At 43.7% G+C, this 24,353-nt stretch overlaps 1 protein-coding gene across 2 annotated transcripts; it reads right to left on the minus strand.

The window, feature by feature from the left end:
- Positions 1 to 9,332: 9,332 nt before the first annotated feature.
- LOC109737797 (two-component response regulator ORR21-like) lies at positions 9,333 to 23,695 on the minus strand. Of its 2 annotated transcripts, XM_040391564.3 has the most exons (7): positions 23,429 to 23,694; positions 23,173 to 23,328; positions 22,723 to 23,082; positions 11,757 to 11,839; positions 10,930 to 11,607; positions 10,371 to 10,409; positions 9,333 to 9,656 (listed from the first exon to the last, which is right to left on the minus strand). In XM_040391564.3, exons 1-5 carry the CDS (start codon positions 23,559 to 23,561, stop codon positions 10,930 to 10,932), a joined length of 1,410 nt encoding a protein of 469 aa, XP_040247498.1. In that variant the 5' UTR covers positions 23,562 to 23,694; the 3' UTR covers positions 9,333 to 9,656; positions 10,371 to 10,409. The 2 variants fall into 2 exon arrangements, with proteins under 2 accessions (XP_040247498.1, XP_040247499.1); XM_040391565.3 differs by lacking the exons at positions 9,333 to 9,656; positions 10,371 to 10,409; positions 10,930 to 11,607; positions 11,757 to 11,839 and adding an exon at positions 17,192 to 17,685 and having other exon boundaries at positions 23,429 to 23,695.
- Between the last annotated feature and the right edge of the window lie 658 nt (positions 23,696 to 24,353).

Genomic DNA, 24,353 nt, shown 5'->3' on the forward strand with positions numbered 1-24,353 from the left:
TTTGTGTGAAACCCAAAGGCATTGTCAAATTGCATTGTCAAATGTCATATCTTTATGGTCGACAAACAACTGAAAATACTGAAATTTTGGGACAACTGCTATCATGTGCAATGTGTGAGTGTCGCAGTCCACAATCCGAAGACCATCAGCTAGATTCTTTCCAGGGAGCAACCAATACAAAATGTATTTCGATTGGTCACTATATCCTAATTGTTGCATAAAATTAGTGAGCCAGAGAGGAGACCATGTATCTACTTCACATCCATTAAACACAACATCTTTGCCATCGACATATAACTTCGACTTGCCAAATCCGCAAAAAAAACCATCATAATTGATTTCTACACTGAAAAGCTCCTCTTGTGGTCCTAGATTGCAAAGGATTCGGTCATTGATTCTGCCTAATGAGAAGAAGAAGGGGAACTAAACAGTAGGATTGGGATTAGGGTTACGAGAAATTACCATATCGTGGAGGAGGATCTCCGGGTCGCCGTAGATGTGGCGCCATCCTAGCGTCGCCGTCGCCGTCGCCGTCGCCGGACAACAGCCGCCGCCGCCACCCTTTTCTCACTGGAGCAGAGCCGCCACCGTCAATCGCCCTGTTTTCTCCAGACAGGGAGAGGGAGAGGGGTGGGGAAGAGGAAGGGGGGCCGCGAATGAAAGGGAATTAGGGTTAGAGGGTTTTTCTGCAAATATTCACGGCCGGTCGTTATCCCCCCGGGCCCTCTGGTGTCGACGTAGACTGGTCAAAGTGCCATGCGAGCTGGTTAGCGGCGGTCAGATGGGATTAGGACCTCGCGTGAACAACTTAAAAAGATTTGGGACTCAGATATGCATTTTGAAAGAATTAGGACCCAAGTGACACTTTCAGGAAAGAATTAGGACCGCGCTTGCATTTTACTCATTACTTTGGTACCTCCCTGCTAAACTTATAGCAGGGCACACATCAGGTCTGGTAAACAGCATCACATACATGATAGAGCCTATGGCTGAAGCATAGGGAACATCTTTCATCTTCTCTCTATCTTATGTAGTGGTCGGGCATTGAGTCTTACTCAATTTCACACCTTGTAACACACGCAAGAACCCTTTCTTTGCTTGATCCATTTTGAACTTCTTCAAAACTTTGTCAAGGTATGTGCTTTGTGAAAGTCCAATTAAGCGTCTTGATCTATCTCTATAGATCTTGATGCCCAATATATAAGCAGCTTCACCGAGGTCTTTCATTGAAAAACTCCTATTCAAGTATCCCTTTATGCTATCCAGAAATTCTATATCATTTCCAATCAGTAATATGTCATCCACATATAATATCAGAAATGCTATAGAGCTCCCACTCACTTTCCTGTAAATGCAGGCTTGTCCAAAAGTCTGTATAACACCAAATGCTTTGATCACACTATCAAAGCGTTTATTCCAACTCCGAGATGCTTGCACCAGTCCATAAATGGATCGCTGGAGCTTGCACACTTTGTTAGCTCCTTTTGGATCGACAAAACCTTCCAGTTGCATCATATACAACTCTTCTTCTAGAAATCCATTCAGGAATGAAGTTTTTACATCCATTTGCCAAATTTATAATCATAAAATGCGGCAATTGCTAACATGATTCGGACAGACTTAAGCATCGCTACGGGTGAGAAAGTCTCATTGTAGTCAATCCCTTGAACTTGTCGAAAACCTTTCGCAACAAGTCAAGCTTTATAGACAGTAACATTACCATCAGCGTCAGTCTTTTTCTTGAAGATCCATTTATTCTCAATGGCTTGCCGATCATCGGGCAAGTCAACCAAAGTCCACACTTTGTTCTCATACATGGATCCCATCTCAGATTTCATGGCCTCAAGCCATTTTGCGGAATCTGGGCTCACCATCGCTTCTTCATAGTTCGTAGGTTCATCATGGTCTAGTAACATGACTTTCAGAACAGGATTACCGTACCACTCTGGTGCGGATCTTACTCTGGTTGATCTACGAGGTTCAGTAACAACTTGATCTGAAGTTTCATGATCATCATCATTAACTTCCTCACTAATTGGTGTAGGTGTCACAGAAACCGGTTTCTGTGATGAACTACTTTCCAATAAGGGAGCAGGTACAGTTACCTCATCAAGTTCTACTTTCCTCCCACTCACTTCTTTCGAGAAAAACTCCTTCTCTAGAAAGATTCCAAATTTAGCAACAAAAGTCTTGCCTTCGGATCTGTGATAGAAGGTGTACCCAACAGTCTCTTTTGGGTATCCTATGAAGACACATTTCTTCGATTTGGGTTCGAGCTTATCAGGTTGAAGCTTTTTAAGCATCGCAGCCCCAAACTTTAAGAAACGACAACTTTGGTTTCTTGCCAAACCACAGTTCATAAGGCGTCGTCTCAACGGATTTCGATGGTGTCCTATTTAACGTGAATACAGCCGTCTCTAAAGCATATCCCCAAAACGATAGCGGTAAATCAGTAAGAGACATCATAGATCGCACCATATCTAGTAAAGTACGATTACGACGTTCGGACACACCATTTCGCTGTGGTGTTCCGGGTGGCGTGAGTTGCGAAACTATTCCGCATTGTTTCAAATGAAGACCAAACTCGTAACTCAAATATTCTCCTCCACGATCAGATCGTAGAAACTTTATTTTCTTGTTACGATGATTTTCAACTTCACTCTGGAATTCTTTGAATTTTCAAATGTTTCAGACTTATGTTTCATGAAGTAGATATACCCATATCTACTTAAATCATCTGTGAAGGTGAGAAAATAATGATACCCGCCGCGAGCCTCAACATTCATCAGACCACATACATCTGTATGTATGATTTCCAACAAATCTGTTGCTCGCTCCATAGTTCCGGAGAACGGCGTTTTAGTTATCTTGCCCGTGAGGCACGGTTCGCAAGTACCAAGTGATTCATAATCAAGTGGTTCCAAAAGTCCATTAGTATGGAGTTTCTTCATGCGCTTTACACCGATATGACCTAAACGGCAGTGCCACAAATAAGTTGCACTATCATTATCAACTCTGCATCTTTTGGCTTCAATATTATGAATATGTGTATCACTACTATCGAGATTCAACAAAAATAGACCATTCTTCGAGGGTGCATGACCATAAAAGATATTACTCATATAAATAGAACAACCATTATTCTCTGATTTAAATGAATAACCGTCTCGCATCAAACAAGATCCAGATATAATGTTCATGCTCAACCCTGGCACCAAATAACAATTATTTAGGTCTAAAACTAATCCCGAAGATAGATGTAGAGGTAGCGTGCCGACCGCGATCACATCGACTTTGGAACCATTTCCCACGCGCATCGTCACCTCGTCCTTAGCCAATCTTCGCTTAATCCGTAGTCCCTGTTTCGAGTTGCAAATATTAGCAACAGAACCAGTATCAAATACCCAGGTGCTACTACGAGCATTAGTAAGGTACACATCAATAACATGTATATCACATATACCTTTGTTCACCTTGCCATCCTTCTTATCCGCCAAATACTTGGGGCAGTTCCGCTTCCAGTGACCAGTCTGCTTGCAGTAGAACTCAATCTCAGGCTTAGGTCCAGACTTGGGTTTCTTCTCTTGAGCAGCAACTTGTTTGCTGTTCTTCTTGAAGTTCCCCTTCTTCTTCCCTTTACCCTTTTTCTTGAAACTGGTGGTCTTGTTGACCATCAACACTTGATGCTCCTTTTTGATTTCTACCTCCGCAGCCTTTAGCATTGCGAAGAGCTCGGGAATTGTCTTATCCATCCCTTGCATGTTATAGTTCATCACGAAGCTCTTGTAGCTTGGTGGCAGTGGTTGAAGAATTCTGTCAATGACACTGTCATCTGAAAGATTAACTCCCAGTTGAATCAAGTGATTGTTATACCCAGACATTTTGAGCATATGCTCACTGACAGAACTATTCTCCTCCATCTTACAGCTGTAGAACTTATTGGAGACTTCATATCTCTCAATCCAGGCATTTGCTTGAAATATTAACTTCAACTCATGGAACATCTCATATGCTCCATGACGTTCAAAATGTCGTTGAAGTCCCGGTTCTAGGCCGTAAAGCATGGCACACTGAACTATCGAGTAGTCATCAGCTTTGCTCTGCCAGACGTTCATAACATCTGGTGTTGCTCCTGCAGCAGGTTTGGCACCTAGCGGTGCTTCCAGGACGTAATTCTTCTGTGCGGCAATGAGGATAATCCTCAAGTTACGGACCTAGTCCGTGTAATTGCTACCATCATCTTTCAACCTTGCTTTCTCAAGGAAAGCATTAAAATTCAACGGAACAACAGCACGGGCCATCTATCTACAACAATATAGACAAGCAAGATACTATCAGGTACTAAGTTCATGATAAATTTAAGTTCAATTAATCATATTACTTAAGAACTCCCACTTAGATAGACATCCCTCTAATCCTCTAAGTGATCACGTGATCCATATCAACTAAACCATGTCCGATCCTCACGTGAGATGGAGTAGTTTCAATGGTAAACATCACTATGTTGATCATATCTACTATATGATTCACGCTCGACCTTTCGGTCTTCGTGTTCCGAGGCCATATATGTTATATGCTAGGCTCGTCAAGTTTAACCTGAGTATTCCGCGTGTGCAACTGTTTTGCACCCGTTGTATTTGAACGTAGAGCCTATCACACCCGATCATCACGTGGTGTCTCAGCACGAAGAACTTTCGCAACGGTGCATACTCAGGGAGAACACTTATACCTTGATAATTTAGTGAGAGATCATCTTATAATGCTACCATCAATCAAAGCAAGATAAGATGCATAAAAGATAAACATCACATGCAATCAATATAAGTGATATGATATGGCCATCATCATCTTGTGCTTGTGATCTCCATCTCCGAAGCACCGTCATGATCACCATCGTCACCGGCGCGACACCTTGATCTCCATCGTAGCATCGTTGTCGTCTCGCCAATCTTATGCTTCTACGACTATCGCTACCGCTTAGTGATAAAGTAAAGCATTACAGGGCGATTGCATTGCATACAATAAAGCGGCAACCATATGGCTCCTGCCAGTTGCCGATAACTCGGTTACAAAACATGATCATCTCAAACAATAAATTTAGCATCATGCCTTGACCATATCACATCACAACATGCCCTGCAAAAACAAGTTAGACGTCCTCTACTTTGTTGTTGCAAGTTTTACGTGGCTGCTACGGGCTTAGCAAGAACCGTTCTTACCTACGCATCAAAACCACAACGATAGTTCGTCAAGTTAGTGCTGTTTTAACCTTCTCAAGGACCGGGCGTAGCCACCCTCGGTTCAACTAAAGTTGGAGAAACTGACACCCGCCAGCCACCTATGTGCAAAGCACGTCGGTAGAACCAGTCTCGCGTAAGCGTACGCGTAATGTCGGTCCGGGCCGCTTCATCCAACAATACCGCCGAACCAAAGTATGACATGCTGGTAAGCAGTATGACTTGTATCACCCACAACTCACTTGTGTTCTACTCATGCATATAACATCAACGCTACGATATTATCGAGATGGACTATGGTGGAGGGGGGCACCACACACGGCTAAAAGATCAATAATCAATTGTTGTGTCTCTAGGGTGCCCCCCTGCCCCCGTATATAAAGGAGCAAGGGGGGAGGCGGCCGGCCAGGAGGGGCGCGCCAGGAGGAGTCCTACTCCCACCGGTAGTAGGACTCCCTCCCTTTCCTTGTTGGATTAGGAGAAGGGGGGAAAGAGGAGAGAGAGAGAGAGAGAGGAAGGAAAGGGGGGCGCCCCCCCTCCTTGTCCAATTCGGACTAGAGGGGGAGCGGGCATGCGGCCTGCCCTGGCCGCCTCTCCTCTTCTCCACTAAGGCCCATGTAGGCCCATTAATCCCCCGGGGGGTTCCGGTAACCTCCCGGTACTCCGGTATATATCCGATAACCCCCGGAACCATTCCGGTGTCCGAATATAGTCGTCCAATATATCAATCTTCATGTCTCGACCATTTCGAGACACCTCGTCATGTCCGTGATCACATCCGGGACTCCGAACTACCTTCGGTACATCAAAACATATAAACTCATAATATAACCGTCATCGAAACTTTAAGCGTGTGGACCCTACGGGTTCGAGAACTATGTAGACATGAACGAGACACGTCTCTGGCCAATAACCAATAGCGGAACCTGGATGCTCATATTGGCTCCCACATATTCTACGAAGATCTTTATCGGTCAAACCGCATAACAACATACGTTGTTCCCTTTGTCATCGGTATGTTACTTGCCCGAGATTCGATCGTCGGTATCTCAATACCTAGTTCAATCTCGTTACCAGCAAGTCTCTTTACTCGTTCCGTAATACATCATCCCGCAACTAACTCATTAGTTGCAATGCTTGCAAGTCTTAAGTGATGTGCATTACCGAGTGGGCCCGGAGATACCTCTCCGACAATCGGAGTGACAAATCCTAATCTCGAAATACGCCAACCCAACAAGTACCTTTGGAGACACCTGTAGAGCACCTTTATAATCACCCAGTTACGTTGTGACGTTTGGTAGCACACAAAGTGTTCCTCCGGTAAGCGGGAGTTGCATAATCTCATAGTCATAGGAACATGTATAAGTCATGAAGAAAGCAATAGCAGAATACTAAACGATCGTGTGCTAAGCTAACGGAATGGGTCAAGTCAATCACATCATTCTTCTAATGATGTGATCCCCTTAATCAAATGACAACTCATGTCTATGGCTAGGAAACATAACCATCTTTGATCAACGAGCTAGTCAAGTAGAGGCATACTAGTGATACTCTGTTTGTCTATGTATTCACACAAGTATTATGTTTCCGGTTAATACAATTCTAGCATGAATAATAAACATTTATCATGATATAAGGAAATAAATAATAACTTTATTATTGCCTCTAGGGCATATTTCCTTCAGGAGCATCCATGGGTGGCGGACAATTCAATTGTCTCTCCAGCGAGGCTTGTGGTCCTAGTGGTGTCTATGCATCTTGGTCGTGTGGGCGGTGATGGGTGTAGCAGCATATGGCCATGTCTCTTTCTCTTCTTGAGGCAATGGTGGCTTCCATATCTTCTTTCGAATGTCTAGATTTCACCCTAGCAAGCCGTCCTCCAGGATGGGATCGATGACACATGTGCCTTGTAGTGGCACATGTGAGCTACCGAGTGAATAAATGGACATGAATTTTTACCCCAAGCCCAGGCTCGGAGAGGAGAAGCGCGGTGACGTCCTCAAAAGAGAATCGGCACCCGTGGGGGCGTCGTGGAGCTCAGGTGACCTTAGTTTGTGGCATGTCATTGTGTTTGGCCCTGCTATGCTTATGCTAGGCAGCATAGTCATGTCATTTTTTTGGACTTGCCCATTTTTTTTGCAATTTCTGTTGTCGGGTTACCTCATGATCTGCCCTGTAAGAAGACTTCCTCACTACCTATGGGTGAGATTTCTGGCAATAATAATCATAGGGTAGCATACACATTGAATATCAGATTAGGATCACACAACACAAACATTTACCCTGGTTCAGTCTCTTGAGATGAGGTAATACGCTACTCCTGCATGTATGATTGGAATTGATGGTTCTCTTGCAAAGATATTTTCGTTAAGCATAGCAACTTGACCCTCTCAGGGGGGGCTACCTCCCCTTATATAGGTGGAGATGGGTAGGGTTACATAAGCCCGGGTCGGTTCGCGTATAGGGCTTGTACCCCAAGTAGATGATGTCTAAAGTACATGTCTAGTACTCCAAGTAAATGATGTGCCCCAAGCAGGCCGCCCAGGTAGCAGGCCGCCCGAGCAGGCTGATGTCTGGCCTGGTGGGCCTACTTCAAGTCTGCTACGGTCGACTCACGGAGTCAGTGCGAGGGTCTTTGTTGACTTCTTGATTTTTTCCGTCCTTTGTCGACAATGGAGGCATGATTAGTACACCCTCCTATCCTCCGACCGACTCACGGAGTTAGGGGGAGGGTCTTACGATGGATGGTAGCCGCTTGAGTTGGGAACAACTAGGTGAAGCCCCGAGCCGAAGGCGGTGAGACGGAGCTCTCGAGCCGGATGCGGTAAGGTGGGTACTGGTATAACTCTCAAGCTGGACGACGGATCCCTCAAGTAAGACGCGATGGAGCCTGACAGAGCTCCCGAGCTGGACATTGTGAGGTGGATCGCTCAAGTGCGAGGCGGAGCCCTTGAGCTGGGGCTGCAGGCTCCACATTGCCAGATCCAGCAGCTCCAGACCGGGCTAGGGGTCATCCAAAAGGCCCGCCGCACTATGGTCCCGGGAGCTCCACTTGGGGATATGGTCTCTAGCCAACAGACCGCTGGGCAGCGGCCACAAGGTTCCCTCTCGCGCCGCCCCGCCATGGCCGCCATCCGCCATGTTCCCCTCCATGGAAAATCATCGCACGTCCATGCACCGGGAAGCATGATTTCTCTAATCATTTTCAACTTGGACTGATTATTTTTGTTTTACATTGTAGGCCTCACAGATTTACACGGGAGCCCTCTCAGGAAGAGATGCTCCTAATTTCTGTCAAAATATTATGTGATGTTTATATATTACCAAGTGGCTGGGTTGCGAATTATTCTGCTGAAGGAGATCTGCAATTTGTCGCACGAGCCAGGTTGGGAAAACTATTCTCCTAAATTTGTGTTAGGATACAAAGTTACAAACAACTCATCTTTACTGAATTTCTTTCCGTATAGACATATATTTAATACTTCGTTTCCTAGGATATTACATATAATTTGTGCTCTCTCTAAAGAATGTAAAAGTCTTGAGCATGCATAATTCACTAAATGCACAACCTTCGACCACATGTTTAGGCAGATTTTAACCTATTTGACTTCCAAATTTACACTTATGAGGGCAATTGCAAGACAATATTTGTTGTAAGACTTATTTTATAAAATCAAGAAATTCGTTGTACATATTCATTTTTTTTACATGTTCCCGCAAAGATTGTAGAAATCATTGTCACAATCTTGCAATTTTACCAATGGAGGCAGCGATCTTACTTGTCTGGCAGAGCTATGATGCTGCTATACTGCTCATTTCTGGGAGCAGTATTGGTAAACTACGACCCTTGGGGTGTACCCATAAATAGGACGACGGTTGCATTTTATTACCCTCTCAAATCTTGCAGCTGCCTACTTTCATCTGAATATTTATTTATGAGAAAAGAAATATTCCGAATAATCGCCTAAACCTATGTAGCTTTGATGGTGCCCATGGTAAGGAATTGAATGAGGTTCTGGCCATGATTGTTGTTCTTATTTTATATTTGTGCAAGATAAGAGAATGTTATAAAACTATATTTATCTATTAGGTAAATCAAACTAAACATACATTTACTTTTTATTTATCTGAGACATACGGAAATCTGAGACATACGCAAACTAGAGACTGAATGCTATTTATTTTTGAAATATTTTGTTCTGGGAGAAATTTGGAATAACAGTAAAGTACTTAACAAAATCATAAAATTAGCCAACAACAGTATACTATGATCACACAATTTTTAAAACTGATAATAATCTCTTGCGGGTTGCATCCAGTAAGCTTCCATATTTGTCACTAGGTCACCATCTTCAGGCTTGGACTTAACACCGATCTCACTGATGCAACAACTCTTGGTGCAATCAATTTCTCCCTTAACTGCATATAAATAAATAATCAAAATATTCAGAAATTTGGAACACGCATACATATTTAACAGTGTCATCTAACATAAATGATAACAATCAGTAATTCTGAATTTCTTGTACTTATGATTTTTACAAGAAACGTAATGAATACTAGCTCAGAAGTCGCCTCAATCTCACAGGAAATTTAATTTTACTTGAGCCCTGCATTCTAAAAAAGTTCAGGCTACACTGTGAACCTAGCATACTCCAGTAGAAGCTATCAGGTTTTGGATTAAGGAGCAGATAATGAAAGCTCTTAATGATTAGTAAAATTGTCGTTCAGCGGTGCTCAATCCTTTTTTTGTTATTTGGAGCCAATTAAGTAACACACAATGTGTTTCATACTTGGCAATTTTAGCATGGTCCCTCTTACCTCCCCTTTTCACACGAGAGGTAAGAGTACAATACATGTAATTTCTAATTGCTTCGTCCTTCACTTGATAAACTTACTTCACAAATTAGTGTAAAAAGAATTGTAATACCATCATACTGAAATCTGCTGCACAAGGACGTTGTAAAGCATCTTTACTTAAAACTTAAACATGTATTTGTAGTGCGTAGAACGACATCAATGCCAACATCATGTGTAGGTCCAAGGAAACTGCACCGTACTTGAAAATGAAATAGCTGGTACGTATCTTCTATACAAAATTATAAATTAACACAAGGAAAAATAAAAACTTACATTTTGGTGATTTGAAGACACATTAATCCATTTCACTGCCTGCATGGTGGTTCAGATAAAACAAAATAATGTTAAAATGTTACATAGAGGCACACCCTGTACGGGTGTTAGTAAAAAAATTGCAGAAACACTCTTGCCAAGGAAAGACACACACGAAAGGAGGTGAAGGGGGCCGAGGGAGACATCAGCGACGGGGCACGGGTGGCAGCCAGGATGATGAGCTCAGACTAGGGTGGCAGAGGGAGCAAATTGTGAGCCTCAGGGTGGTTGATAGACATTGGCCCTCGAGAAGAAATTAGCCCAACAGTTTTGGTTGAAAATGCATCCGGAATTAAAAGAAATGGATGTGGATGGTCTTTATGTTACTCTGATTGAAATGAAACGGTAAGATGGGACTAATACTGCACGCCCCTAATAGTAAAATGTACCATAAAAGGGATCTATACAAAAGATATTTGTGATGGAATGGGGTGCAAGGGTACAACAAAAATGGTGAAATTTGGAAATGGACAATGAAACAAAAACATCCATGCATGGAAATATAGAGAATAGTACGTACCTAGTGCTTCATAAGGTTTTTAATTCCTCCATAGTTAGCCCATGAATCGTCCCGTCTGTCACCAGATGTGTCGGCTGTTTCAGACCTAGTGTTGCCCCAGTTTGAAGAAACTCTATCAAGGTTTTGAGGCTGCACTGCACTGGCCTGACCAGCAGAGGAAGCATCTCGACCCATTCCATGTAGTACTGGCGGTGCTAGGTTGGATGGCATTGACGCACCTGCCATGCTTCCACTTGTTCTAACTCCACGGCGACCACCATTCCGATTATCATAATTATGATCACTAGAATTACCGTGATGATAACTATAAGATTTATTATTGCCATTACCATAGTGCTGACCGTAATCATTAGCACTAACAGTACCATAATGATGATCATAACCATTTATGTCACCAATGCCATTACCATGATGATAACCATGACCATAAGCAGCACCTGAACCAAGATTAGTTGTTTGGTTCCCATTTCCAAGAACGCCATAGTCAACTTGTGATGCACCGCCGCTTAGCCAGCTGGTTTGGTTAATATCTCTTGCTTCCTGAGATCTCATATGGAATCTGTAACTTCCCCCACTTTCTTGAGATTCCAAATTGTTCTTGGAAGTACTATTAGAATGTGATGGCATAGAGCTTGGCATGATTGATAGCCCACCAGTACGACAATCTTTTCTGTATTTCTGAAATTTCAAATATTGTGAAAACATTAATAAATGGGTGCTTGGTTATTATGCTAAAATTTCTGATAATTTATGTCATGATCATATAAACTGGATCTGATAGTTGGTTTCAGATTGAAAAAACATCAACTAGTTAGTCTATATCTTACCTGCAGATGGCTACTGACTTGAGCTGTAGTTACATATATACCGTCAATCTCCAAAAATTCTCTTATATTGTTTGGAGTGTCGTCTGCATTAGAAAACAAAAAATATATAACAAGTGGCCAGAGCTTAGAAAGATAGAAACATCACAAAAATGTGCTTTATTTATTTCAGGTCTATCATACTAAGTTCACCCTAATATTTCCCTTGACTATCCATGCCAATTGTAAGAAGAAAGCATCTAATGATTAGAGCTAGGCAAATAATTTATGTAAAGCATGCAACGCTATAACATTTGGGGACATCACACTGAGCCATTTAGCACTATTTAGCTCATTAAGCGCGCCATAGCTCGATTTGTTACAAGAAAATTAAAATATTAAAATTTGCAAGTGCACATGGAAAACTAAAATATTAAAATTTCAGCAACATACAAGCGTTCATAGAATCACAATATCATTTCGTTTATAACGTAATACAGAGGTAAATATGCATGTTATGTGTCATCATATTTATCTATAGTTTTCCAAATACAGGCTTAAAAATGATAAAGATATAGAAGCTATAAAAAATTTATGCATTAATGGACTTGCGAATGATAAGTTATACATGGGGAAAAAAGAAAAACTTTTCTATTAAAAATGAATAAATCCTGTCAAATATAAGATAATTTAGCTTGCATATATACAAGGGGTAATTAAAGGGTCAAAATGTTCTACATGAACTAGACTTATTTAGTAGTAAACTGATTTTGCATAGGTGTGTTTGTGATAGATATTCTGGAAATGTATAGCTAATTAGCTATAATGTTATTGGACATCCCCTCCCTCTCTCTCTCTCTCCCTCCCTCCCTCCCTCTCTCCCTCTATCCCTCTCTCCCTCTACCCCCTCTCTGTCCCCTTTAATAGCTATGTGCAAAATCCATTTGCAAGCATAAACCCCAAATGAAGTAATCCGCTCTAAATCTCTATCAAACATACAAAAACACAACTTTTTTGCTAACTCCATTATGCCTCCACTACTCCTATGTGATCCAACATGCAATTGGTAGTGCTACAATCAATGCTTCGCCATATAGGGGATGACGCCTCTCAAATGTAAGTTGTGTGGCCGCTGACGCCAGCTTGTCAAATCATTTTAGACGTAGTCACTTATGTGTTGAGGTGTGGTCTAGAAGGACGAACACATAGGTTAATAACATTGAAGAGATTGGTTAATTGCAACCCTAATTATATTTAAAAAATTGTTTGATCTTAAAGATGTATCTATTTTTTGGTGAGAGGCATTCAACCATTCTAGTCTTGGTATTCAGATATGGTATAAATTATTTATTCACTGCTCATCGCTCAACATATGGAAGTCGGAGCATGGATATGGCAATCTCGACTCCCTTTTTAATGAAGAAAGTAGCATAAGTAGGGAAGATCAAGCTCACCCATGGTAATTCATCGCCATTGCCGACCTAGGTGAGGAAGAGGATGTAGAAACTTTTTAGAGCAACTGAACTGGCATAGGCAACACAGAGGCTTTTTGTGGCCTACTTACCATCACATGATCTCCATAACCCATGGTACAACATAATGCCTCCTAAAGTATCTCATATGGGAATCTTTAGGATTTGTCGAAACCAATGCATAGTTCTCGTTAGATGAATCTACTTGCGATATTATATGTAGTTCAAAGGTGGAAGCATGGTTTCCATGAGACAGAGGACAATGCTCATAACAATTATTTCTCAATTCTAACCATCAGTGGATCTTGAAGAGGTATCTATTTTGGACGAAAACGTATTGAACTAATGGTGAGCCATGTTTCCAGCAAAACATGGTAGAATTTTGAGTGTTTGTATCTAAATGCTCTGTATGACAGATATGGAGGATAGACATTGGAGGCTCCCCTCCCATGACAATGAAGAAAGTATTATGTATAGGATAGTTGCCCCGGCTCACATCCAGGGTATCACTCGAATGGTTGACTTTGGCAAGGATTGGTACTTTAAGAAGTTCTAAAATGGCATGTAAACTAGAACATAAATGACACTTCCCAATATAAGTGAACCATGATATGATATCCCGTGCCCCTGCCTTTATTCGATGTAATGCTATCTACCGCCTCTCATGCACAAACTGTTGGAGCCATGCTGAAGGCAACAAGTTGAGTACTTTTAGACAATCCTCCAGATGAGATTTGAAATGTCCCAAATGTGGGAACATAGGGGCAAAAAGATGGAAGGGACACTTTCATATCATTTATGTATACATTCTTATAAAATAGTAGATCTTAACAAAACAACCATTTCTTGTGTATGAAAATATATTATTGATAACTCATGGTACCGCATACACATGGTATATAACTGAGCATACTCTAACCAACAATTTCTGTGGAAAAGTTTGATGAAATATAACGAAGCGTCGATGGGCTTGTCAATGAACAAAGTGGTGCAATCAAGGAAGCTGCCTTTGCTCACTCCAAGGGTGTCACTTGTATTGCCGATATAGGTGACGAAGAGATCGTAGATGCTTAATAAGTTGTCAGACTAACCTAACAGTGGTAACATGGGTTGCCACGTTTAGTGTTCTAGGACTTTATTTGTCATAATGATGCTCATTGTTGTCATGCATGATACATGCCTACTAATGCCAATGTGTTAAAGCTTTTTAATTTGACTAACTAATTTACAGCAAGGTCGTGTGAGACAGCACTACAGAAATATTTTGTATGTAATCTTCATGATTTATCTGTCTTCTTATTGTTGATGTCATTACACAAAAGAAAATTTTGCATGACAATTATGTCACTACGTATTGACTTAGAGTAGAAAGCATTATTTTACTTGGTAAGCTAGAGGCGTGGAAAATTGAGACAACTCAAGGAAAATAGGTGAGAAAAATTGGCAAAACTCGAAAACGGGGTGGGTGGGGTGATGAAATAAACAAACATCAGGTAAAACCTTATGTATTTTTAAGTACAACATGTTAATCTATTTGTATGTTTAGTCAAAGTTTTGATAGAGGAATGTATGATAATGAGATAGATGGGCAAAGTTCATACCATTTTAATATCTATTCAGATATATTGGATCATAAGAGGTGTATATTTTTATTGATATGTTCTAGCTATATTATTAGTACCGCATTGTACCACACGAATATAGTAGGAAGTTTGTATTCGTTACATAGTGACTGCCTCGGCAAGGTGGGGGGGAGCTAGTAGAGGATTGATAGAGACTTGTCAATAAAAAAACTAGGATAATCAGGTCAACTACCCCAAGCTTACCCCAAGTGTGTCATTGTAATTGCCGTTGTAGGTCATAGACACTTTCATAAGGTACCAATCTAGCATAGCCTTGGTAAGATTAACCGCTTCATAAGGTACCCGGACATTTTAGTCTTGTATTTTATATAACTTGCTCATTGTCTCCCATGTGCGAGCCTCCTTGTCGAATCTAGTGAGTTGAATGTTTTTAGTGAAGCCAATTATCTATTTCTTCATGGTTTGACCATGGGAATGTAGATGAAATGTGATAGACGGAGAAATCCGGTAGCAAAATCTTCTTCTATTCCAATTGATGGTGGAGTTGTAATATGTGTATATTATTAGTTCCGAATATACTTAATTAGTAGTATAATGGACGTGTATTCACCGGACAAAGTTTTCCCTGACAAAACCAGATGATAGAGATTGGATTATTAAATTCCATTGCAAAGAACATACTAGTACAAGAGTGGGATGTTGTGTAGGCTTGCCTCGAGGATTTCAAGCCAATGTTGACTGAGGCGAGTACAAGATCATAGGAACTTTTAGAAGTTACGGAACACGAGTAATTAACCATCAAACCCTAGTAATATCTCAAGATATATGAACTTAAACATGTATGACATAATGTTCTACAAGCTTTCCTCGATGTACTGCCACCTGTTGACTCTCTTGCATGAACCATTTGGGGCCATGCTGATTGTAACACATCAAATACTTTTGGAGGAAGCTACTTGTGTTGGTAGAATGGGTCTCCGAGTGTGGATATATGGGTAACTAGATTAAGGTTCAAAGTTCATATATAACAGTAGTGTACTCCAATTGAAGGTGTATCCTTAAGAGATAGTTATTTTAGGTGAGAATGTACTAGACTTCTAGTACCTTATCGTACCATCCAAAATATGGTAGAAACCTATGTGTGTTTTAAAATGATGGGCCCATGCTGAATAAAATACATTGAATCATTTGAAACTAAATTATGTGTATAGAAATGGTCCAAAAGTGGAATCATATGGGCTACAAGACTTTGGGAAGAGTATTCATAACGATGGTACATCTATGAATCCAAGACAGATCATGAAGAGATATCTGATTTAGGTATTGAAAAATGGTACATCGTGGCACCACCCAAAGGTGGTCAGAAAACTCATGTTAACTATTAACAAACTAATAGTTGCACAACAAAAGTATAGAGAGTCAAACTCAACACGTCTGCCACTATATATAGAATTTCCCATGTCCCTTCATATACTCCATATGTCTGTGAGACAAACTCAATGGTACCACCATAGAATCAATTATCTCCTTTGAGGTGTGCTCATGGAGCTAGACCTTCTCAATCTTGCCCAGGCTCCACCGTGGCATGGTTCATTGCTGCTCACACATGAACTTGTTCTACTCATGATACTAATGGGCATGGGTCCGGGTGGACGGAACCCTAACACCAAGCATTGACATTGGTCTTCGTTCTCACTGATCTAGTAATATTGGGGTCGGGAGGGGGGCGCACGGTGTCGTTGTGTTCATTTTTTCCGATATTGCCTTCAAGAACATCTTTGTGTTGCTGTGCAGGCTCAAGACTATCCAAAGGCGATATTCGTTGCATTATGATGAGTTCTTGTTCTAGGTGTGGTCTCTAGCATCATCTTTGATCTTCGATCTTAGATGATACATGCGAAGCATCAACATGCGCCGCATGTGATTGTTCTTATGGTGGCGGCTGTCATGTTCATCGTCTAAGAAATGCTTTGTCATGTACAACCTCGGCCCTCCTTAATTATATCCGTTTGTAAAGTTGTAACATTAGCATGCTTTTATTATGAGATTTTTTGACCATACCCCCTACTGGTAGGGAACTGCGTCGTACACATATAATCCCATCGTTGATTCATTAGGGAAATATAGAACTTCCATTTTTTTCATAGCAAAAAATTTCTTTGTTTGCAAGGACCTCAATCTCCTATTTTCATCCTCCTCATGCTGGTTTGCTCAATTCATTTAGCTCCCATTGTGCTTGTCTAGTCGCCATCCCCCTGCAATGTCGCACATCTGTGATCCAGTCGACATCATAGACTGGCACATCCTTGACCTCGCAACCGCATTCGAAGTTCATGACCTTGTTATTTGATCAGTGGTTCAATTATCCAAGCCCTAGCTGTATTATTGCAATATAGATAATATGTGGCATTAAAAATTTCTTCCAGGTGACAGCTGCCACAACTACCAAGACGTCACTGAATTTCAAGCATTAATATACAACTAAAATTATGAATTTGAATGAACATAAACAATCTACAAAGGGGAACACTAAATTTTCCAATGTGTAAATTCTGCAGCAATTCGATCCTATGATTAATAACAAGTCAATGGATGAATCGGGATCATGATCCTAGACATCGTTGTTGAGCTTGTCGCTTGTTATGTTGATGCAGGTGTAGCAGGTCCATTATAGCAGCCGCTTGGCAGCTCCACTCAAGTCGCCACCAAAGAGGCCATTGGGCACCAAGAGTGGTGACAACAGTGTGGACCACATAATGGCGGTCACAACTCCCTTGGCACATGTCACCTATGTCGTCCCCATGTGTCATTGCGGGGATGAGATACTTTCTGTGTAGCCTCCTCCTTGATGACGGGGAGCTCCTCATTCACGAAAAAGAGGCAGCCCGCTATCAAAACCTAAGAAGCAGTAGAATGGGTGTGACACCTCGATTAGTTAGCCGGCCAAAAACTAGGATCTTCCCAAACTGCCCTCAAATTACTTATACTACTTGCCACGAACAAGCAGTGCTCTCTCTACTTCTAACCCAATTCCACCAATATACATCGCCTTGGGAATTTTGATCTCCATGATTGAATGAGATATATATAGTATAGGGTACCATAAAAGAGCACTATATTGTAAGGTCACAACCTATGTATCCTGACCTGTGACCTCCTAGAAGAGATGTCAAGGGTCTGGTGGTGTAATGCCTTCGAAGTAATATATTCAGATTGGGAGCCTTTCTACCTTGGGATTGTCTTGAAAAACTAGTCTCATGTGGTTTGCAAGAATAGATCACTAACACATATAATTAGACAAGCCTTATGAGAGAATTAGAGTAGTTCATATAAATAATTGAATTTTTAATTTAACAAAACATATTCAATATGATTTTTATTCAAAATTTCACTAGGGGAAAGCCCAAATGAACATTTTAATTCGCCGTAATCATGGCAAAACATCAGAGCTATAGGTTTTAGGGTCTTGACAAGCAAGCAACAGCCAAGGCACTGAACGTTTCACTAGGGCGAGGTAGCGAAGCACTGCACCCAAAATTTTATGATCGATTAATAGATCATACATGATGTTGATGTTGATGTTGCCACAATAGTAGAAAATGGAGCACACTAGTTGTGAGCACCTTGGCATTACAAATCTCCTAAATGTTCTAGAGGATGGTGAGACAGACTGTGTAGTATAGGCAAGGGTGATCCATGGTGTCGAGGGTGCTGACAAGGCACACCACCTCCACTGTGGTGGGAATAGGCGCGTCTAGTGCCCAAATGGCATGGGCGTGGATGCATGACTGAAGCAGGTGCTTCAAGGTTTCTTCACCACATCAAAAGACATGCTACTGTGGAAATGTTGTGACGGGGCCGGAGATGGGAAGTCGTTGATGACGGAATAACCAAAGGATGAATTTACATTTACGGGGGCGTAGCTGCGCTAGATCATGGGGGGCAATGGTGTCCACAACATGCATCACCATGCTTAACTAATACACCGCATGTGCCATGAACGAGGCACCGAAAGGGTGCATGATGCGGTGGTTCGATGCCCTATGTGAGAGTGACATCTTCCCCAACTCATCATTTAGGCTGCCAATCTCGGTGTGCATGACCACAGAGAGACTACGCAGTAGGTGGTCTTCAATGCATAGGAGGGGCGTCGACAAAACTACCCTTGTCAGTCGAGGAAACAGGTGTGCCACAGCACCTAGTGAGCCATTTTATCTACACGAGCAATGAGAGGGACGAGATGGATGATCATGAGCTTGTGGGTGGAGACCAGAAGCCCTAGTACTGTTGCAGGAAGCTGGACACCAGACAACCAAACACCGAGGCCAATTGTTCGGCAATCTCTGATTCGACGTTGAGAGGAATGACATGCACTTGGAGAAGTTGAGGGTGAGGCTAGTGATTGTCGCGAAGGTATCATCCACATATAGCAGGACTGGACACGACAATAAGGGGACGAGGGGATGTTTGGCCGCCACCGTCAGCACCAATGGCGAGGATGAGTCGCTCGAGAACATAAACAACTAGGATGAAGAGGTAGGGGACAAGGGATCCCTTGACGGAGCCCTTTTCGATAGGCGATCCAATTGCCGGGGACACTATTGAGGATGACTACAGACCGAGGTCCTAAACCCACCATCGCCAGCGGGAAGGGAAACCACCCAAGACATGTAATCTAATGCTTTTTGAAGTGAAGCTTGAGCACCATCTCCAGCGCATTGTACTAATGGAAGCATTGCAGGAGCTCCACGGTGACGATGGAATTTTCAAAGATTCATCACCCACACAGAAAGCATGTCTGCTAAAAATGCACAAGGAAATGAATGAGTTGCTCCTGGGGAGACATCATGACTCACGACAACATCTTCCGCGGGAGGGGGCAGTTTTGCAATGAGATACGACAAAAAATTGTCAGAGAGGTGGGAGCGTCCACCTTGAGCAGGAGGGCGATGAAGGATTTTGTTGATGCTGAATAGTCAGCCTCGTGGTTGTAGAACCATTTTGTGAGAGCAATAAGATTGAGGAGAAGTGACCTTAGGCCTGCTTGAGGAAAATCGTACAATACCCATTAGGGCTTGGAGTAGTCCCAGGCTTCCTTCCAAAGAAAACTGCCTTGAGGTCAGAGCCCGAGAGCGGATACACGAGCAACACTGCCTGGAAGGCATCTAAGAGAGTGTGTGTGCCATGAAGAGCCGGAGGTCGATGTTGTCATGCACCGACATCTTCATGCCCGAAAGAGGATGGTAGAAGTAATAAAGGGTGCATTTCATGTCCTGACGGGCGTGGTGCTTAACCCCATTCCGATCGAGGCATGCAATCTGCTTGTTGCAGAATCAGGCTGATGCACGGGCATGGAAGAAGTTTGAGTGCCAATCTCCGAGTTTGCAAAAGAATATCTTGCGCATGTACCACGAAAAATCCACACATTGATGTCCATGGGGGCAAGGGAGTGTTGCACGAGGGAGAACACAAGAGGAGTTTAGGGTTAGGGAGACCATGTTTCTCCTTCAGGCGATCGAGGAAAAGGGTCGTGATGTGGCAGTTTTTGATGATGACATCAGGGTATTTGAGCTACTTTGACAAATCTTGAGCCCACTCCGGATCTGCTTCAGATGCAACACAAGACAATTGGTCAGTTGGAGGTCAGGGGCGCTGCCACAGTGGCAGCGTTGGCAACCACATTGAAAACAAGGTACCCAACCCATTGCTCACTGAAACAGACGACGGTAGCACATGGAACCGTCATAGTAGTGATGAGGACGATAGGGATGTGCCCGAAGGCGTGACAGTGGACGTAGGTGGCGGCAGAGTCCGGCATGATCGAGCACCAATCGTTGTTCACAAGGAAAATATCCATCTTGATAAGAGGGGCGGGGTGGGGTTCATGATTTCATTAAGTGTAGAGACGGTTGCGGAGAGGTAGGTCGACTAAAGCAGCGGCGTCGATGTAGTCATTGGAGAGGAGGGCGTCGGTGGGCATTGAAGTGGTCATTTTTCCGCACTTCAGGGTCATAGAAGTTAAAATCTCCCACCAGGGCCCACAACTACCGATAGTGTTGCCCATAGCGGCGATATTATCTAAAAACACTCCTCTCTCATGCCCATTGCATAGGTCGTATGCGTTGATGATGGGGAAATAGACCCGAGATGTGGGGAAGGAAAAATCCGCCGAGATGAACCTCGATCTTTAGTTGATAACACAAGGACAGAGGCCCAATCATCCCAGGTGGCGCCAGCGCTAGCATGGCATGGCCCACAAAAAACCATGCACCATGTGTTCTTCCACCACAGCTCGGTTGGCATGGCGTGGTGCGGTGGTGGAGAGGAAGAAGCAGTATCCAGGCTAGAGGAGGTTGGGAGCGGGGGTTGTACAGAGAAGCGGGGATGGGAAAGCCAGGCATGTTTGGGAAAACATGAAGGTCAGAAGCATGCAGGTCGCCCTCTTATGCCCAGAGCAACGACGGTGAATCCATAAAATGGGGTCTCGGCAATCTTTGACACGGTGGCGTAGGGAGAGGGAGCAGCCCTAGAGACTAGAGAGCTCTGTGTGGTGATAGGCTTTGGGAGAGGAGTGAAGCCCTTGAGCGGGGATGGTCAGTGAAGGGGAGAGGCAATCTATGCTTATGTGCGGGAGAGGTTTTATTTATATAGTGGAGGTAACAAACATGTTGACCAAGGCTAGTCCAGGAGCATGTGGGGAACAGGAGGAGGCCCGGTGGCATGTGATGGGGTGGATGACTCACATGGGCCAGGGGTAGGGGCTAGGAATGTGAGGGGGAGCGAGCACATTAATGTAGACGAGACTGGACGGGGCAGATCGCGGTAGTTGTCTCTCCTAGTCGCCATAATACTCGAGTGTTGGTGGGTCCCAAACATCAGGGGCAGCCTGAGCAACACCGCATCCGTTGCCAAGAAACTACCCAACTGCCATAGGCCCAGGAGCAAATGGCCCACTCCTGGAAGTGGAGCCCAAGGATGCACAATGCCCAAGGATGAGTGAAAGCGGAGGATGATACGATCATGGCGTAGATCGTCATCGGAAAGAATGAATCTGCCATCGTGAGGGTGGCAACATCTATTCCGAACACAAATCTGCCACAAGAAGTCATTAAAATCGGTGTGAGGTAAGACAATCCAGAATGTCAGTGCGCCGATGAGCAACATGAGGTTGCGGTGGTCAAAGTAAGGGAAAGGGCTCGACCGGGATGGCAAAAAAAGAGTGGCTAACGAGGCAGAGCAGATGCTCCTAGACGATGCCTTGGAAGGCAGGTGCCGACCGGGTCGGTGAGCACAAGTTGCTGGTCAAATGACTAGACGTGGACAACCAAGGAGGGCGGGAATGTGTGGTGAAGCCAACACGAGTGGACTGGAGGATGTGGCGAGGGGCCGGGGAGCAAGGGAGTGCCGAGGGAGCGCACATGCGACGAGAGTGGAAGGGGGACGGGGAGCGACGGGGTGTCGCAACCCAAATCAATAGAGCTACCTAAACAGAACAATCACTATAATATACATATGTCATCGATTCAATGTGAGTTACGACGCTATGCATACTAATGAAATAATTATGGTCATCCAACCAGGCTCGAATATATTCGGACCTACAATCCTGTACTACTAATATGCATCACATGCATAGAAGCTATCTTATATATACAACTTGCAGAAGAGAGAATACTCTCGAGCTACTTGTGATCCTATCACCTGGTCCCTACCCCAAGAGAGACCACTCGGATGTCAGCAAGTTTGGCCACATATGTCTATCCAGTAGTACTACACTAGTAAAACATGTAGTGAGCACCCAATTATTAAGAATAAACTATGTAGTATGATGCATTTATTAACAACAAAACAACTAAGCATGGAGAAAGAAAATATGGTCCACAGATAGGTATCCTATAGTTGACCATTCATGCATTTCGGATGTATCTCACGCACCTTCTGTTGTCTTTAACTGGGTGACGGCATTGACGAACAATTCATGCATCTCTCGAGTCCACTCGACCTTTTTCTTCTTTGTGGTCCCCAGCTGCAAGCCGCCCTCGGAGCCCCCCTTGCCCTTGTTGGGATCGTTCACTCCTTGCCCTCTCTTCCTCGGCGTGTCATCCAGATGAATGCCCTGACTGTGGCGAGGGTCAGCGTTTGCCGTGGCAGCGGCGGCGGCATTGCGCCTCCATCGCACGACGTGCTGCCAGATGAAGTGTATCTGCGCGTCGCGTAGGGGCTTTTCCAGCAAGTAGCAAGCGCCCCCCTCATTTCCCCTTCTTCTCGTCTCCATGCTCTCGTCGCCCGAGAACACTGCACAGAAACACGCACGCACATCTATCAGATCTATACCTACAAACAAGATAGAACATGGAGATATGTGTGACATGTTCGAGGGCTCACCGAGGACGACCGGGTAACGTTTCCCGAGACGCTTGAGGAGGCCCAAGCCGTCCATCCCTCGCCCCCGGGTCTGCACGACCGTCATGATGAAGTCAGTCCCATCCGGGTTCTTCTCCACCTCTCTCACCGCTTCTGCTGGCGATGGCTTGGCCGTCACTGCGCGTACCAAGACATGATCGTGGTGGCCGTCGGTCAGGACACGAAGACCAAACTGCGGCCAAGAGATGCAAGATGGACGGACCGGACGGCGACATACCTTCGTAGCCGCAGCGCCGTAGCATCTGCGTCAAGGAATAGAGGTAGATGGGGTCGTCGTCCACGGCAAGGACCTTCAACCCCTCCGTCTCCATCAATTCGTCGGTGGCCATGTCCTGGTCGCCGTTCGCCATTGCGGCCGCGCGCGCGCGTCAAACTCGTGCTCGTCACCGCGGAGCGTGCTGTGGCCTAGAGAGTGAGGAGCGTTGTGAGAGTTCTGAGCGTGCTCTCGCCTAGAGAAGTAGAGAGTTGAGAGCGTGGTGAGAGACGAGGGCGTCCAATCAAGCAGACACGCGTACGCTCTACCACTCATCTGCATTGGTACCTGCCACTGCCAGCATGAAGAGACAAAACTTTACAGCCGCACCAGCATGAAGAGACAAAACCTTACAGCAGCACCATGAATGCTAGCTAGCATGCACAGCCGTCCGTTACAGTCAAACACGTAAAGCATGCACCCAACTATCTGTATTAGTAATTATTATTACATAATTAAAACAAAAGCAAAAAAGGGCACGCGGTGCATCCACAAACACTAAAATATGTACACTATTAATTTTTTGTATTAATCAGCCAAGATTTTTAAGAGATACAAAACCTACATTAACCATGGTCAGGACACGTGCCTCCAAGAAATGCTTGGGCAAACCCCTGCAAAAAAAAAAAAAACTATTAGGCGAGTTTGTATTCCTTTCTTCCAAAGTGTGTCGCATCTCCGATCAAACCGGTGCCATGCTAGAGGAGAAGACCACGGGGAATCCTTCGAGCGGGAGAAGTCCGATGTGTGTGCGACAAGACCCACATTTCGTGATCGAGATCACACGAAGCATGTCCGGTACTGCCCATGATAGGTACCCCTAGAGGCTAGAACTAGTGATGTGGGCAGGAAACAATGAGACAAAAACTATATCTTCGAGATGGAAGCA

Source organism: Aegilops tauschii, chromosome 6, assembly GCF_002575655.3.
Source record: "Aegilops tauschii subsp. strangulata cultivar AL8/78 chromosome 6, Aet v6.0, whole genome shotgun sequence".
Lineage (NCBI taxonomy): Eukaryota > Viridiplantae > Streptophyta > Magnoliopsida > Poales > Poaceae > Aegilops > Aegilops tauschii.

Excerpts from the sequence above, each read along its gene's own strand:
- LOC109737797 (XM_040391564.3), bottom strand. The coding sequence starts at position 23,561 with ATGGCGAACGGCGACCAGGACATGGCCACCGACGAATTGATGGAGACG. Across the intron at positions 23,329-23,428 it reads ACGGCGCTGCGGCTACGAAG|TGACGGCCAAGCCATCGCCA; the intron begins GTATGTCGCCGT and ends TGGTACGCGCAG. Across the intron at positions 11,608-11,756 it reads AAGTCAGTAGCCATCTGCAG|AAATACAGAAAAGATTGTCG; the intron begins GTAAGATATAGA and ends TTGAAATTTCAG.